At 37.7% G+C, this 12,974-nt stretch overlaps 1 protein-coding gene across 1 annotated transcript in view; it reads right to left on the bottom strand.

The window, feature by feature from the left end:
* The window catches only part of LOC102955347, a 47,752-nt gene extending 41,173 nt beyond the window's left edge, over positions 1–6,579 (bottom strand). Inside the window, exon 1 of the mRNA XM_042973226.1 lies at positions 6,559–6,579. Coding sequence (XP_042829160.1) covers positions 6,559–6,577 — 19 coding nt within the window. The 5' untranslated portion in view covers positions 6,578–6,579. The remainder of the gene's footprint in view (positions 1–6,558) is intronic.
* Between the last annotated feature and the right edge of the window lie 6,395 nt (positions 6,580–12,974).

The raw sequence follows: 12,974 nt of genomic DNA, 5'->3' as shown, positions 1-12,974 counted from the left end.
GCTTCTCAGGGGAATTCTACCAGACATTTAAAGAAGTGTTAATACCTGTTCTTCTTAATCTGTTCTAAAAAACAGAAACATAAGGAAAACTTCCAAACTCCAAAACCAAAACCAAAGACCCCACTAAAAAGAAGAATTGCAGGGCAATGTCCCTGAGGAACACGGAGGCAAAAATTCTCAAAAAGATACTATCAAATCAAATTTGACAGTACATTAAAAGAATTATTCACCACGATCAAGTGGGATTTATTTCTGGGCTGCCAGGCTAGTTCAGTATTTACAAATCAATCAGTGTGATACACCACATTAATAAAAGAAAGGATAAGAACCATATGATCCTCTCAATAGATGCAGAAAAAGCATTTGACAAAATACAGCATCCATTCTTGATAAAAACCCTCCACAAAGTAGGGACAGGGAGAACATACCACAACATCACAAAGGCCATATACGAAAAACAGACAATATCATCCTCAAAGGGGAAAAACTGACAGCCTTTCCCCTACAGTCAGGAACAAAACAACGATGTCCATTCTCACCATTACTATTTAACATAGTACTGGAAGTCTTAGCTTCAGCAATCAGACAACAAAAAGAAATGAGGCATCCAAACTGGCAAGGAAGAAGTTAAACTTTCACTATTTGCAGACAGCATGACACTCTACGTTGGAAACCCAAAAGACCCAAATAACTGATAGAACTAATTCAGCAAAGTTGCAGGATATAAAACCAATGTGCAAAAATCTGTTGCATTTCTATACACCAATAACAAAGCATCAGAAAAAGAAATCAAGCAATCAATCCCATGTGCAACTGCACCAAAACAATTAGATACCCAGGAGCGAACCTAACCAAAGAGATAAAGGATCAGCACTCTGAAAACTATGGAAGACTTATGAAATGAATTGAAAAGAACACAATGAAATGGAAAAGCACTCATGCTCATGGATTAAAAGAACAAACATTGTTAAAATGTCTATACTACTCAAAGCAATCTACACATTTAATGCAATCCTTATCAAAATAACACCAGCATTTTTCAGAGCTAGAATGAACAATCCTACAATTTGTATGGAACCACAAAAGACCCCAAGTAGCCAAAGCAATCCTGAAAAAGAAAACCACAACTGGAGACATCACAATTCCAGACTTCAAGCTATATTATAAAGCTGTAGTCATCAAGACACCATGGTACTGGCACAAAAACAGACACACAGATCAATGGAACAGAAGAGAAAACACAGAAATGGACCCACAACTATATGGTCAACTAACCTTTGACAAAGCAGGGAAGAATATCCAATGAAAAACGACAGTCTGTTCAACAAATGGTATTAGGAAAACTGGACAGCAATATGCAAAAGAATAAAACTGGACCACTTTCTTATACCATACACAAAAATAAATTCAAAATGGATGAGAAACCCAATGTGAGACAGGAAACCATCAAATCCTAGAGAAGAACACAGGCAGCAACCTCTTTGACCTCGGCTGGAGCCACTTCTTACCAGACACGTCACCAGAGGCAAGGGAAACAAAAGCAAAAATGAACTAATGGGACTTCATCAAGATAAAAAGCTTCTGCACTGTGGAGGAAACAACAAAACAAAAAGTCAGCCTACAGAATGGGAGAAGATATTTTCAAATAACATATCTGATAAAGGTTTAATATCCAAAATCTATAAAGAACTTATCAAACCCAACACCTGAAAAACAAATTATCCAGTGAAGAAATGGCAGAAGACTTGAATAGACACTTTTCCAAAGAAGACACCCAGGTGGCTAATAGACACATGAAATGACATTCAACATCACTCGTCATCAGGGAAATACAAATCAAAAGCATAATGAGAGGGGCAGCTGGGGGGCTCAGTAGGTTAAGCGTCTGACTCTTATTTCATCTCAGGTCATGATCTCACAGTCATGAGACTGAGCCCAGCATCAGGCTTTGTGATGTGCATGGAGCCTGCTTGGGATTGTCTCTTTTCTCTTCTCTTCTCTTTTCTTCTCTCTCTCTCTCTCTCTCTCTCTCTCTCTCTCTCTCTCTCCTTCCCCTGCTTGCTTTCTCTCTCTCTCAAAATAAATAAATAATCATTAAAAAAAAAACACCATGAGATACTGCTTCACACCTGTTAGAATGGCTAAAATTAACAACACAGGAAGCAAGATGTGTTGGCAAGGTTGTAGAGAAAGGGGAATCCTCTTGCACTGTTGGTGGGAATGCTGACTGGTGTAGCCACTCTGGAGAACAGTATGGAGGCTCTTCAAAAAGTTAAAAAGAGAACTACCCTATGATCCAGGAATTAACTGCACTACTAGGTATGTACCCAAAGTTACAAAACTACAGTTTCAAAGGGGTATATGCACCCCCAATGTTTATAGCAGCATCAACAACAGCCAAACTATGGAGAGAGACCAAATGTCCACCAACTGATGAATGGAACATGAGGTATATGTATACAATGGAATATTACTCAACCATCAAAAATAATTGCAACAACTAGATGTATTAGGCCAAGTGAAATAAGTCAGTCAGAGAAAGCCAAATACCATATGATTTCACTCATATGGAATTTAAGAAAGCAAGCAGATGAACATATGGGGGTGGGGGGTAAAGAAAGAGGTAAACAAACCATGAGAGACTCTGAAAGACAGAACGAACTGAGGGGTGATGGAGGGAGGTGGGTGGGAGATGGGCTAGATGGGTGATGGGTATTAAGGAGGGCACTTGTTATGATGACCACTGGGTGTTGTATGTAAGTAAATAATCACTGAATTCTACTCCTGAAACCAATATTGCACTGTATGTTAACTAACTAGAATTTAAATAACAATTTGAAAAAGAAAGAATAAATGAAATAGGAAACAAAAACAATAGGAAAGATTAACTAAGACCTTGAAATAAGGAGTTGGGTTTTTTGAAAAGATAAACAAATTGTCAAATCTTTGGCTGGATTAACCAAGAAAAAAAAAGGAGACTCAAATAGGTAAAATTATAAATGAAAAAGAAGACATTACAACTGAAACCACTGAAATACAAAGTGTCATAAAACAATTTTATACCCACAAATTGGAAAACTTAGAAAAAACGGATAAGGTCTTAAAAACATACATTCTAAGAATGAGTCATGAGAAAAAAAAAGAAAATTTGAAGAAACCAATAACAATTAAGGAGTTGAATCAGTAATCAAGAATCTCCCAACAAAGAAATGCCCAGGATCTAATGGTTTCACAGGTAAAATTACCAAATATTTAAAGAACAATTAACACCAATATTTCTCAAACATTTCCAAAAAAAAAAAAAAAACTGAGGAGGGAACACTCCCAAACTCATTTTACTAGGCCAGCATTACCCTGTTACCAAGGCCAGATAAGGACACAACAACAACAACAACCACAACAACAACATAAAAGAAAACTACAGGCCAATATTATAGATAAATACAAATGCAAAAATTCTCAACAAAATAGTAGGAAACTCAATCTGAAGTCACATTAAGAACATTATACACCATGATCAAGTGGGATTTATCCCTGGGATGCAAACTGTTTCAAAATACTCAAATCAAGAGAGTGACACACTACATTAATTGAATGAAAGACAAAAATCATACAATCATTTATAGATGCAGAAAAAACATTTGAGAAAATTCAGTATCATTTCATGAAAAAAATCTCTCAAAAAGTGGGGATGGGAGAACCTTACCTCTACATAATAAAGACCATGTATGACAAGCCCCCAGCTAACATCATAGTCAGTGGTGAAAAACTAAAACAAGTCTAAGATCAGGAAGAAGGCAAGGGTGCCCACTGTCACCAGTACGTATCAGCAGAGTACTGGAAGCCTAGCCTGAGCAAACAGGCAACAAAAAGAAATAAAAAGAATCCAAATTCAGAAGGAAGAAGTAAAATTGTTTCTACTTGCAGGTGATATGAGAGTCTCCACCAAAAATTGTTAGAACTAATAAAACAAATTCAGTAAAGTTGCAGGATACAAAATCAATGCACAAAAATCAGCTGAGTTTCTATAACACTCACAGCAAACTGTCTGAAAAACAAATGAAGAAAAAATTTAAAATAGCATCAAAAACAAGAAAATTCTTAGGAATAAATTTAACCTAGAAAGTGAAAGATCTATACGCCAAAACTGTAAGACAGTGATTAAAAAAATTAAAAAGACATGAATATAAATATATCCCATATTCATGAATCATAAACTGTTAAAATGTCCATACTACCTGAAGCCATTTATTGTTTCAACACAATCCCTATTAAAATTCCAATGGCATTTTCATAGAAATAGAAAAAATAATCTTAAAATTTATAAGGAACTACAAAGACTGTAAATAGTCAAAATAATCTTGAGAAAGAACAAAGTAATCTTGAGAAAAAAAATCATACATCCTAATATTAAACTACATTAGGGCTACAGTAATCAAAGCAGTTTGGTACTGGCATTAAAACAGACACCTAAACCAATGGAACAGAATAGAGAACCAAGAAATAAGCCCACACATACACCGTCAACTAATACTCGACAAGAGAGTCAAGGAAACTCAATGCAGAAAGGATAGTCTCTTCAGTAAGTGGTTCTGGAAAACTGGATGTCCACATACTGTTGAAGAACAGTATAAATAGCTCCTTAATGTTGGTCTTGGCAATGATTTTTTGGATATGACATCAAAAGTACAAGCCACAAAATAAAAAGCAACAAGTGGTACTACATCAAACTAAAAGACTTCCACACAGCAAAGGAAACAATCAACAAAATAAAAAGGCAACCTACAGAATGGGAGAAAATATTTGCAAACCGTATCTCTGATGAGGGATTTATTTCCAAAATATATAAGGAACTCAACGCAATGGCAAAAAAAAAAAAAACCCATAAAACAAATAAAACAACACACACACACACACACACACACACACACACACACACACACACGATTAACAACAAAAAACACTTCCATTTAAAAATGGATAGGGGCGCCTGGGTGGCTCAGTCGGTTAAGCGTCTGACTTCGGCTCAGGTCATGATCTCACAGTCCGTGAGTTCAAGCCCCGCGTCGGGCTCTGTGCTGACAGCTCAGAGCCTGGAGCCTGTTTCAGATTCTGTGTCTCCCTCTCTCTCTGCCCCTCCCCTATTCATGCTCTGTCTCTCTCTGTCTCAAAAATAAATAAACGTTAAAAAAAAAATTTAAAAATGGATAGAACATTGGAACAGATATTTTTCCAAAGAAGACATACAAATGGCCGAAAGTACAAGAAAAGGTACTCAACACCAACCATCTCGGAAATGTAAATCAGAACCACAATGAGATACCACTTTACATCAAATTAGGATGGCTATTATCAGACGGACAAGAGATAACAAATGCCTGCAAGGACCTGGAGGAAAGGTAGCGCTGATGTACTGTTGGTGGGAAGGTGAATTGGTGCAGCTACTGTGGCAAACACTATGGAGTTTCCTCAGGATATTAAAAATAGAATTACTATATGATCCAGCAATATACTTTTTTACAATAAATAAGTATTTTGTTGGGGCAGAGGCTGAAAACTCGCAACTCCTACAGGACAGCTCCTGCCTGTGGACATTTTTTTTTTAATGATTTATTGTCAAGTTAGCTAACATACAGTGTAGTCTTGGCTTCAGGAGTAGATTCCCATGACTCATCACTTACATGAGCACCCAGTGCTCATCTCAACAAGTGCCCTCCTCAATGCCCATCACCCATTTTTCCCACCCCCTCAAACCCCCACTCCCATCAACCCTCAGTTTGTTCTCTGTATTTAAGAGTCTCTTACGGTTTGCCTCCCTCTCTGTTTATAACTTGTTTTTCCTTCCCTTCCCCTGTGGTCTTATGTTTCTCAAATTCCACATATGCGTGAAAACATATCTGTCTTTCTCTGACTTATTTCACTTAGCACAATACCCTCCAGTTCCATTCACATTGTTGCAAATGGCAACATTTCATTCTTCCTCATTGCCAAATAGTATTACATTGTATATACATACCACATCTTTATTCATTCATCAGTTGATGGAGATTTGGGCTCTTTCCATAATTTAGCTATTGTTGATAGAACAGCTTTATAGCTGTTCTATAGCCAATATAGATTGGCATATACGTGCGCCTACAAATCAGCACTCCTGTATCCGTTGGATAAACTCCTAGTAGTGCTATTGCTGGGTCATAGGGTAATTCTATTTTTAACTTTTTGAGGAACCTCCACACTGTTTTCCAGAGTGGATGCACCAGTTTCCATTCCCACCAACAGTGCAAGAGGGTTCCCCTTTCTCCACATCCTTGTCAACATCTGTTGTTTCCTGAATTGTTAATTTTAGCCATTCTGACAGATGTGAGGTATGTCATTGTGGTTTTGATGTGTATTTCCCTGATGATGAGCGATGTTGAGCATCTTTTTGTGTGTCTGTTGGCCATCTGGAGATCTTCTTTGGAAAAGTGTCTATTCATGTCTTCTGCCAATTTCTTCACTACTTATTTGTTTTTCGGTTGTTGAGTTTGGTTAAGTTCTTTATAGATTTTGGATACTAACCCATTATCTGATACGTCATTTGCAAATATCTTCTCCCATTCTGTCAGTTGCCTTTTACTTTTGTTGATTGTTTCCTTTGCTGTGCAGAAGCTTTTTATCTTGATGATGTCCCAACAGTTCATTTTCCAGCAATATACTTTTGCATATATATCCAAAGAATATGAAATCATTATCTTAAAGAGGTATCTGTACTCCTATGTTCATTCACAGTAGCCAGGAAATGGAAAAAAATCTAAGTGTCATTCAACAGATGAATGGATAAGAAAATACATATAGATGTAGATGAATATTTTTCAGCCACAAAAAAGAATGAAATCCTGACATTTGTAACAACATGGATGGACCTTGAGGGTATTATGCTAAGTAAAGGAAGTCATACAGAGAAAATCAGATACCATATGGTTTCACTTATATTGAGAACCAAATTTTTTTTTTTTTTGTAAATCTGACACTGAACTGTGGAGAACAAACTGACGGTTGCTGGAGGGGAGGTGGTTGGGGCATGGATTAAATGGGTGATGGGTATGAAGGAAGGCATTTGTGATGAGCACTGGGTATTGTATGAAAGTGACAAATCCCTAAATTGTACACCTGAAACTAATATTACACTGTATGTTAACTGGAATTTAGATAAAGACTTGAAACTACAAAAAAAAAAAAAAAAGCTGAACTGAGAGAAACGGAGAGCAGACTGGAGGTTGCTAGGCCGAGAGGTGGGGGAAATGAGGAGATGCTGGCCAGTGTACAAATTTCCAGTTATAAGATGAATGAGTTCTGAGGGTGTAATATACAGCATAGTGACTATTACCAACAATACTGTATCAAATACCTGAAAGCTGCTCAGAGATTGGATCTTGACTGTTCTCACAACAACAAAAACAATTGTAATTATAGGCCATTAACACAAATGTGTAACCTAACCCTACTGTGGTAATCGTTTTGCAATATATACATTTATAAAATCATCATGTTGTGTATCTAAACTTACACATTGTTTTACATAAATTATGTCTCAATAACTCTGAAGAGTAAAAAGAATTAGTAAAATCAAAAGCTGAAAAGACTCCTCACTCCTCCCAAAGTAGATACACCAATCTCATTGGAATGTAAACTCTAAGCAGGCACAGGTTTTGTTTGTTTGATTCCTGTAATGTTTCCAACATCCAGACCAGTACTTAAGTGTGTGTGTATGTATGTATGTATGTGTTTACATTTAATAAGTCTCTCCTGTGGACAGAAAATTTAATTTCTAAAAAAGAAACTAGAAATCTCACTTAAATTACAGTGAGAGTTATCTGCCATGAGTAAGCAAAGTTTAATATAAGAATAGAAATACTTAGTTTTAAGAAAATATATTTATTCAAGTAACCTTTATTAACTCTAAATCTAATATGAAAAACTGTATCATGAATCCAGAAGACACCAGAGAAATGTAATAATATTTAATTTTTAAATCATTTTTAATAGGGTTCTTAGTAAAATTAGAAATATGTGACTTTTTCTATCACTCTAAAGGACTAGTATTTAAAAATCAATAACCACATTATATATAAGGGGGAATCTACTTTCCCCATGCTGACTCTCACACTCCCCTACACTCCATACCATGGAACAGAGCACCTTTGGTGCTTTGAAAGAAGCTAGTATTGCAGTCTAGGCCCTTTCTGTTCCCAAAGGAGCCACCCTCAGGGAAGGTCCTTTCTGCTGTGCTCTTTGTCACTTGTAAGGGGTAGCTCTTTGTCACTTGTAAGAGTTAATATCCTTATTTGACCCCATCAGCAGTAATGCGGAGATCTCAATTTCCATGTGTCTGCGTTCTGTATCTTATTCTGTAATTGATTCTGTACACAGGAAGGGAAAAAGGTGGTATTATTTATCAACTCCTCCTCAAATACCCAATTCTTAATAAACAATAAAGACATTCCATTAATATTAGTTACAAAATGAGAACGTCAGTATTACCAACATTATTTTGCCTTCTTAAGGATGTTCTTGCCAGCTGAAAAGTGCTTGAAATCAAAACAGATCTAACTATTGGGAAGTAGATAAGTTTATTATATTTGTAATACCTGAAAAAACTCTTTAAAGTAGTAAAATTCAAAAGAAATACCTGATAGTCACCTATTAAATACTGAATAAAACATAAAAGCTGTAGATTTCTTTATTTTTATGTATATGTTATTTATAATAGAAAGGGGGTTATTTATAATAGAAACCAAAACCTTCATCATAACACTAACAAGGCAATGCAGTAACTACGTGAAGAGAGAAAATAGTTTAAAAATATATATGAAGTTCTGAAAAACTAAGTGTAGGACAAATTCCTAAAGGAAAAGTCTGAACACTGAAGACATGAATTTCTTCCAAGTTAATATATAGATTTAATGTAATTTTAACAAATTTTCCTTCAGGATTTATTTTAGAATGATGAAAAAAATTGTTAATTTGAAAGAAAAACCATACAGATCAACTCTGATAAATGTTTTATGCTGTAGTTTGAGTATTTTTTAAAAGCACGTGCAAATCAGGGAGGGGCAGAGAGGTTCCAACGCAGGCTGCACGGTAACAGCAGAGAGCCCCATACAGGGCTCAAACTCAGGAACCCTGAGATCACAACCTACCCCTGTAGTTTGAGTATTAAAATCTCAAGTCATAGAGCATCTGGGTGGCTCAGTTGGTTAAGCATCCGACTTAGGCTCATGTCATGATCTCACAATTTGTGGGTTCGAGCCCACATGGGACTCCCTCCTGATAGCTCAGAGCCTGGAGCCTGCTTTGAATTCTGTGTGTGTATGTGTGTGTCTCTCTCTGCCCCTCCCTCCGCTCATGCTTTGTGTCTGTCAAAAATAAACATTAGAAAGGGAGGGAGGGGGAGGGAGAGAGAAAGAGGAAGGGAGGAAGGAAGGGAGGGAGGAAGGAAGGGAGGGAGGGAGGGAGGGAGGGAGGGAGGAAGGAAGGAAGGAAGGAAGGAAGGAAGGAAGGAAGGAAGGAAGGAAGGAAGGAAGGAAGGAAGGAAGGAAGGAAGGAAGGAAGGAAGGAAGGAAGGAAGGAAGGAAGGAAGGAAGGAAGGAAGGAAGGAAGGAAGGAAGGAAGGAAGGAAGGAAGGAAGGAAGGAAGGAAGGGAGGGAACTCAAGTCTTTTAAATTTCAAAGTACCTCTCGCTTTCAGCTCAGGTGCGATTGCTTAGAAGCTACTCGGAAGGGAAAGGAGCATTACCTGGTTTCTCCCGGTTTCCCTCATCACCTTCACTCACCAGGTGAAGTTAGTATGTGATTTATCGCTCATATGAATTACTGTGGATGCAGAATTGCAGGCCCAGCTTGTTGACAGGCCCACTCTAGTGTCTGCCACACTAGATTAGCATTCTCGTACTACCATCAACAGCTTCCTGATATTTAAGAATCCTATCAAGGCGAGGCCTTTTTGCACTGGGCAGCCATCCGGGGCAGCTAGATGGCACCTGTTTACGTGTCTATCTGTGCCTCGTCTAAAATCCCTGGAACCCCAGGAATCCATTCCTCAGATTCAAGAGATTAGGGGCTGAAGTCAGCCTCTGACCTTCCTATGGTCCTTCCCTATGATCTAGTACTTCTAGTCCATTCTCTCGCTATCAGACAGACAGACAGCCTGCAGGAAGACACCTGTGTATCACATAGACAAGTAGTCCCTACGCAGCAGGCAGCTGTTACTCAGCCAGCCACACTTCCATGAATTCAGCCATGAGGACCCAGCAAGCCTCGCTGAATTTAAGTAGTTTATTGGACCCGGCACAGCAGGCAGCACAAAGTGCAGGTCCATACCGATTCCCCTGACCCCCGAACCCCATCAGGGCAATGCAGACTAGGGCGAGGTGACTGCCACTGCACACTGTGACGCGGGATCACACCTGAGGAACTTCGAGCTGGGCAAAGCCCCACGCTTATTACGAACTGCTTGCAAACCCGCCCAATCTTTGACCACAGAGAGGGATTATCTTAACTAGAAAACAAATGTTCTCTGAGGAAAGCCAGAAGACCTTACTATCCCTGAAGGTCTTCAGGAAAGGAGATGTTCTTTGCCTTGCAGTATCTCTTTATACAGATATTCTTAAAGTGGCCACGGATAGCTTTGCGCAGGAGACCCAGATCATACAGAAATGTGAGAGACACAGGGAGAAACAGTCCCCTGACAACACGTTGTCTTCATGTACACACCTCCAAACTTCCCGGAGAACGCTGGATCTTCCACTCCAGTAGGGAACAGCGAAAAGACGAGGTGCTAGAAGGTGCTAGAGCCACTCCCTCCAACCTACTGCAGTCCTGAGGCCCTTTACAGAAAGCCAGTTCAAGTCGCGATATGAAGTGTGCATTCCTGGCTCAGTTTGCCACTCTGCTTCTTCCTGTTAACACCTGTTTGTTTGTAATGCGCTCCCATCAACCAGACTGGCAAGTGAAATAATGCCTTTGTGAGAACTGGAAAGAGCTGTCCTTTTACCAAAACACATTATTGCCTTTTTTGTTAGAAATTGTTAACAAATGTACAAATCCGTAACAACTACAAATGTAAATTTTACCTCTGCTCTCGTGCAGTGCACAGGGGCTCATGATGTTAGTCAACCACAGTAAAATAACATAAAATGCACCATTTTAACCATTTTGAAGTGCACAGTTCAGTGGTACATTCACAGTGTTGTGCAAATAATCACCCCAAAAGAAACCTGTAGCCATTAAGCTGTCAATCTCTCTTCCCCTCACTTCCAGCAGCCTTCGATCCACTTTTTGTCTCTATAAATTTGCCTATTCTGATATTTCATATAAATGAAATCATTCAATATTTGATCTTTGATGTCTGGCTTTTCACTTAGCATGTTTTCACAGTCCATTCATGTTGCAGCATAAATCAGTACTTCATTCCTTGTACAGCTGAATAATGTTCCATTGTATGGATATCACATTTGTTCACTCATCAGGTGACGGATATTTGGGTCGTTTCCGTCTTTTGGCTATTGCGAATAGTGCTGTAAACATTCGTGTACACATTTTTATTTTTATTTTCAGTTCTCTTAGAGTGGAAACGCTAGGTCACACGGTAATTCTATGTTTAACTTACTAATTGCCAAATCATTTTCCAAAGCAGTTGAATCATTCTGCATTCCCACTGGCAACGTATGAAGGTTCTGATTTCTCCATATCCTCACAAGCACTTATGTCTTGTTGTTTGTTTGGAATTTCCAGATGAGAATTTTATAATAACAATTACAGTTTTTCATTTTTTATTCAAGTATAATTAATATACAGTGTTATATTAGTTTCAGGTGTATACTATTCAACAATCCTATACATTTCTCAGTGTTCAAGGTAAGTGTACTCTTGATCCCCTTTATCTATCACACCATCCCCCATCCACCTCCCCTCTGGCAATCACCAATTTGTTCTCTATATCTAAGATTTTGTGTGTGTGTGTGTGTGTGTGTGTGTGTGTATTACCTCTTCTTTATGCATTCATCATAAATAATGCTGCAATAAATATAGGGGTGAATATACCTTTTCAAATTAGTGTTTTCATTTTCTCTGAGTAAACACCCAGTAGTTAAATTACTTGATTATATGGGAATTCTATTTTTAATTTTTTTAAGAAATCTTTATACTGTTTTCCACAGTGGCTGTCACAATTTGCATTCCCACCAACAGTGCACAAGGGTTCCTTTTTCTCCACATACTCACCAACAGTTGTTATTTCTCGTGTTTTTTGTTTTTGCCGTTCTGACAGGTAAAGTGACACCTTACTGTGGTTTTAATTTGCATTTCCCTGGTGATTAGTGATGTTGAGCATCTTTTCATATGCATATGAAAAGCCATCTGTATATCTTTCATAGCCATCTGTATATCTTCTGTGGCAAAATATCTATTCAGGTCCTTTGCCCATTTTTAATCAAATTATTTGAGGTTTTGGTTTTGAAGTTGTGTAAGTTCTTTATATATTTTGGATATTAATCCCTTATCAGATATATCATTTGCAAGTATCTTTTCCCATTAGTAGGCTGCCTTTTTGTTTTGTTGATGGTTTTTTTCTGTGCAAAAGCTTTTTATTTTGGTGTAGTCCCAGTAGTTTAATTTTGCTTTTGTTTCCCTTGCCAAAGGAGACATAACTAGAAAAATGTTTCTATGGCTGATGTCAAAGAAATTACTGCCTATATTTTCTTCTAGCAATTTTGTGGTTTCAAGTCTCATATTTAGGTTTTTCTTTTCTGTTATTTTTATTATAGCCATCCTAGTGGGTATGAAGTACTATCTCACTGTAGTTTTGATTTGCACTTTTCTAATACTAATGACAGTGGACATCTTTTTATGCATTTTTTGGCCATTTGTAGATCTTCTTTGATTAAATGTCTATTCAGTTTCTATGCTCATTTTTAGTTGTTTTTTTTTATCATGTTG

This window comes from Panthera tigris, chromosome F2 (genome assembly GCF_018350195.1).
Source record: "Panthera tigris isolate Pti1 chromosome F2, P.tigris_Pti1_mat1.1, whole genome shotgun sequence".
Taxonomy (NCBI): domain Eukaryota; kingdom Metazoa; phylum Chordata; class Mammalia; order Carnivora; family Felidae; genus Panthera; species Panthera tigris.
This window is presented reverse-complemented; position numbering and strand designations above follow the sequence as displayed.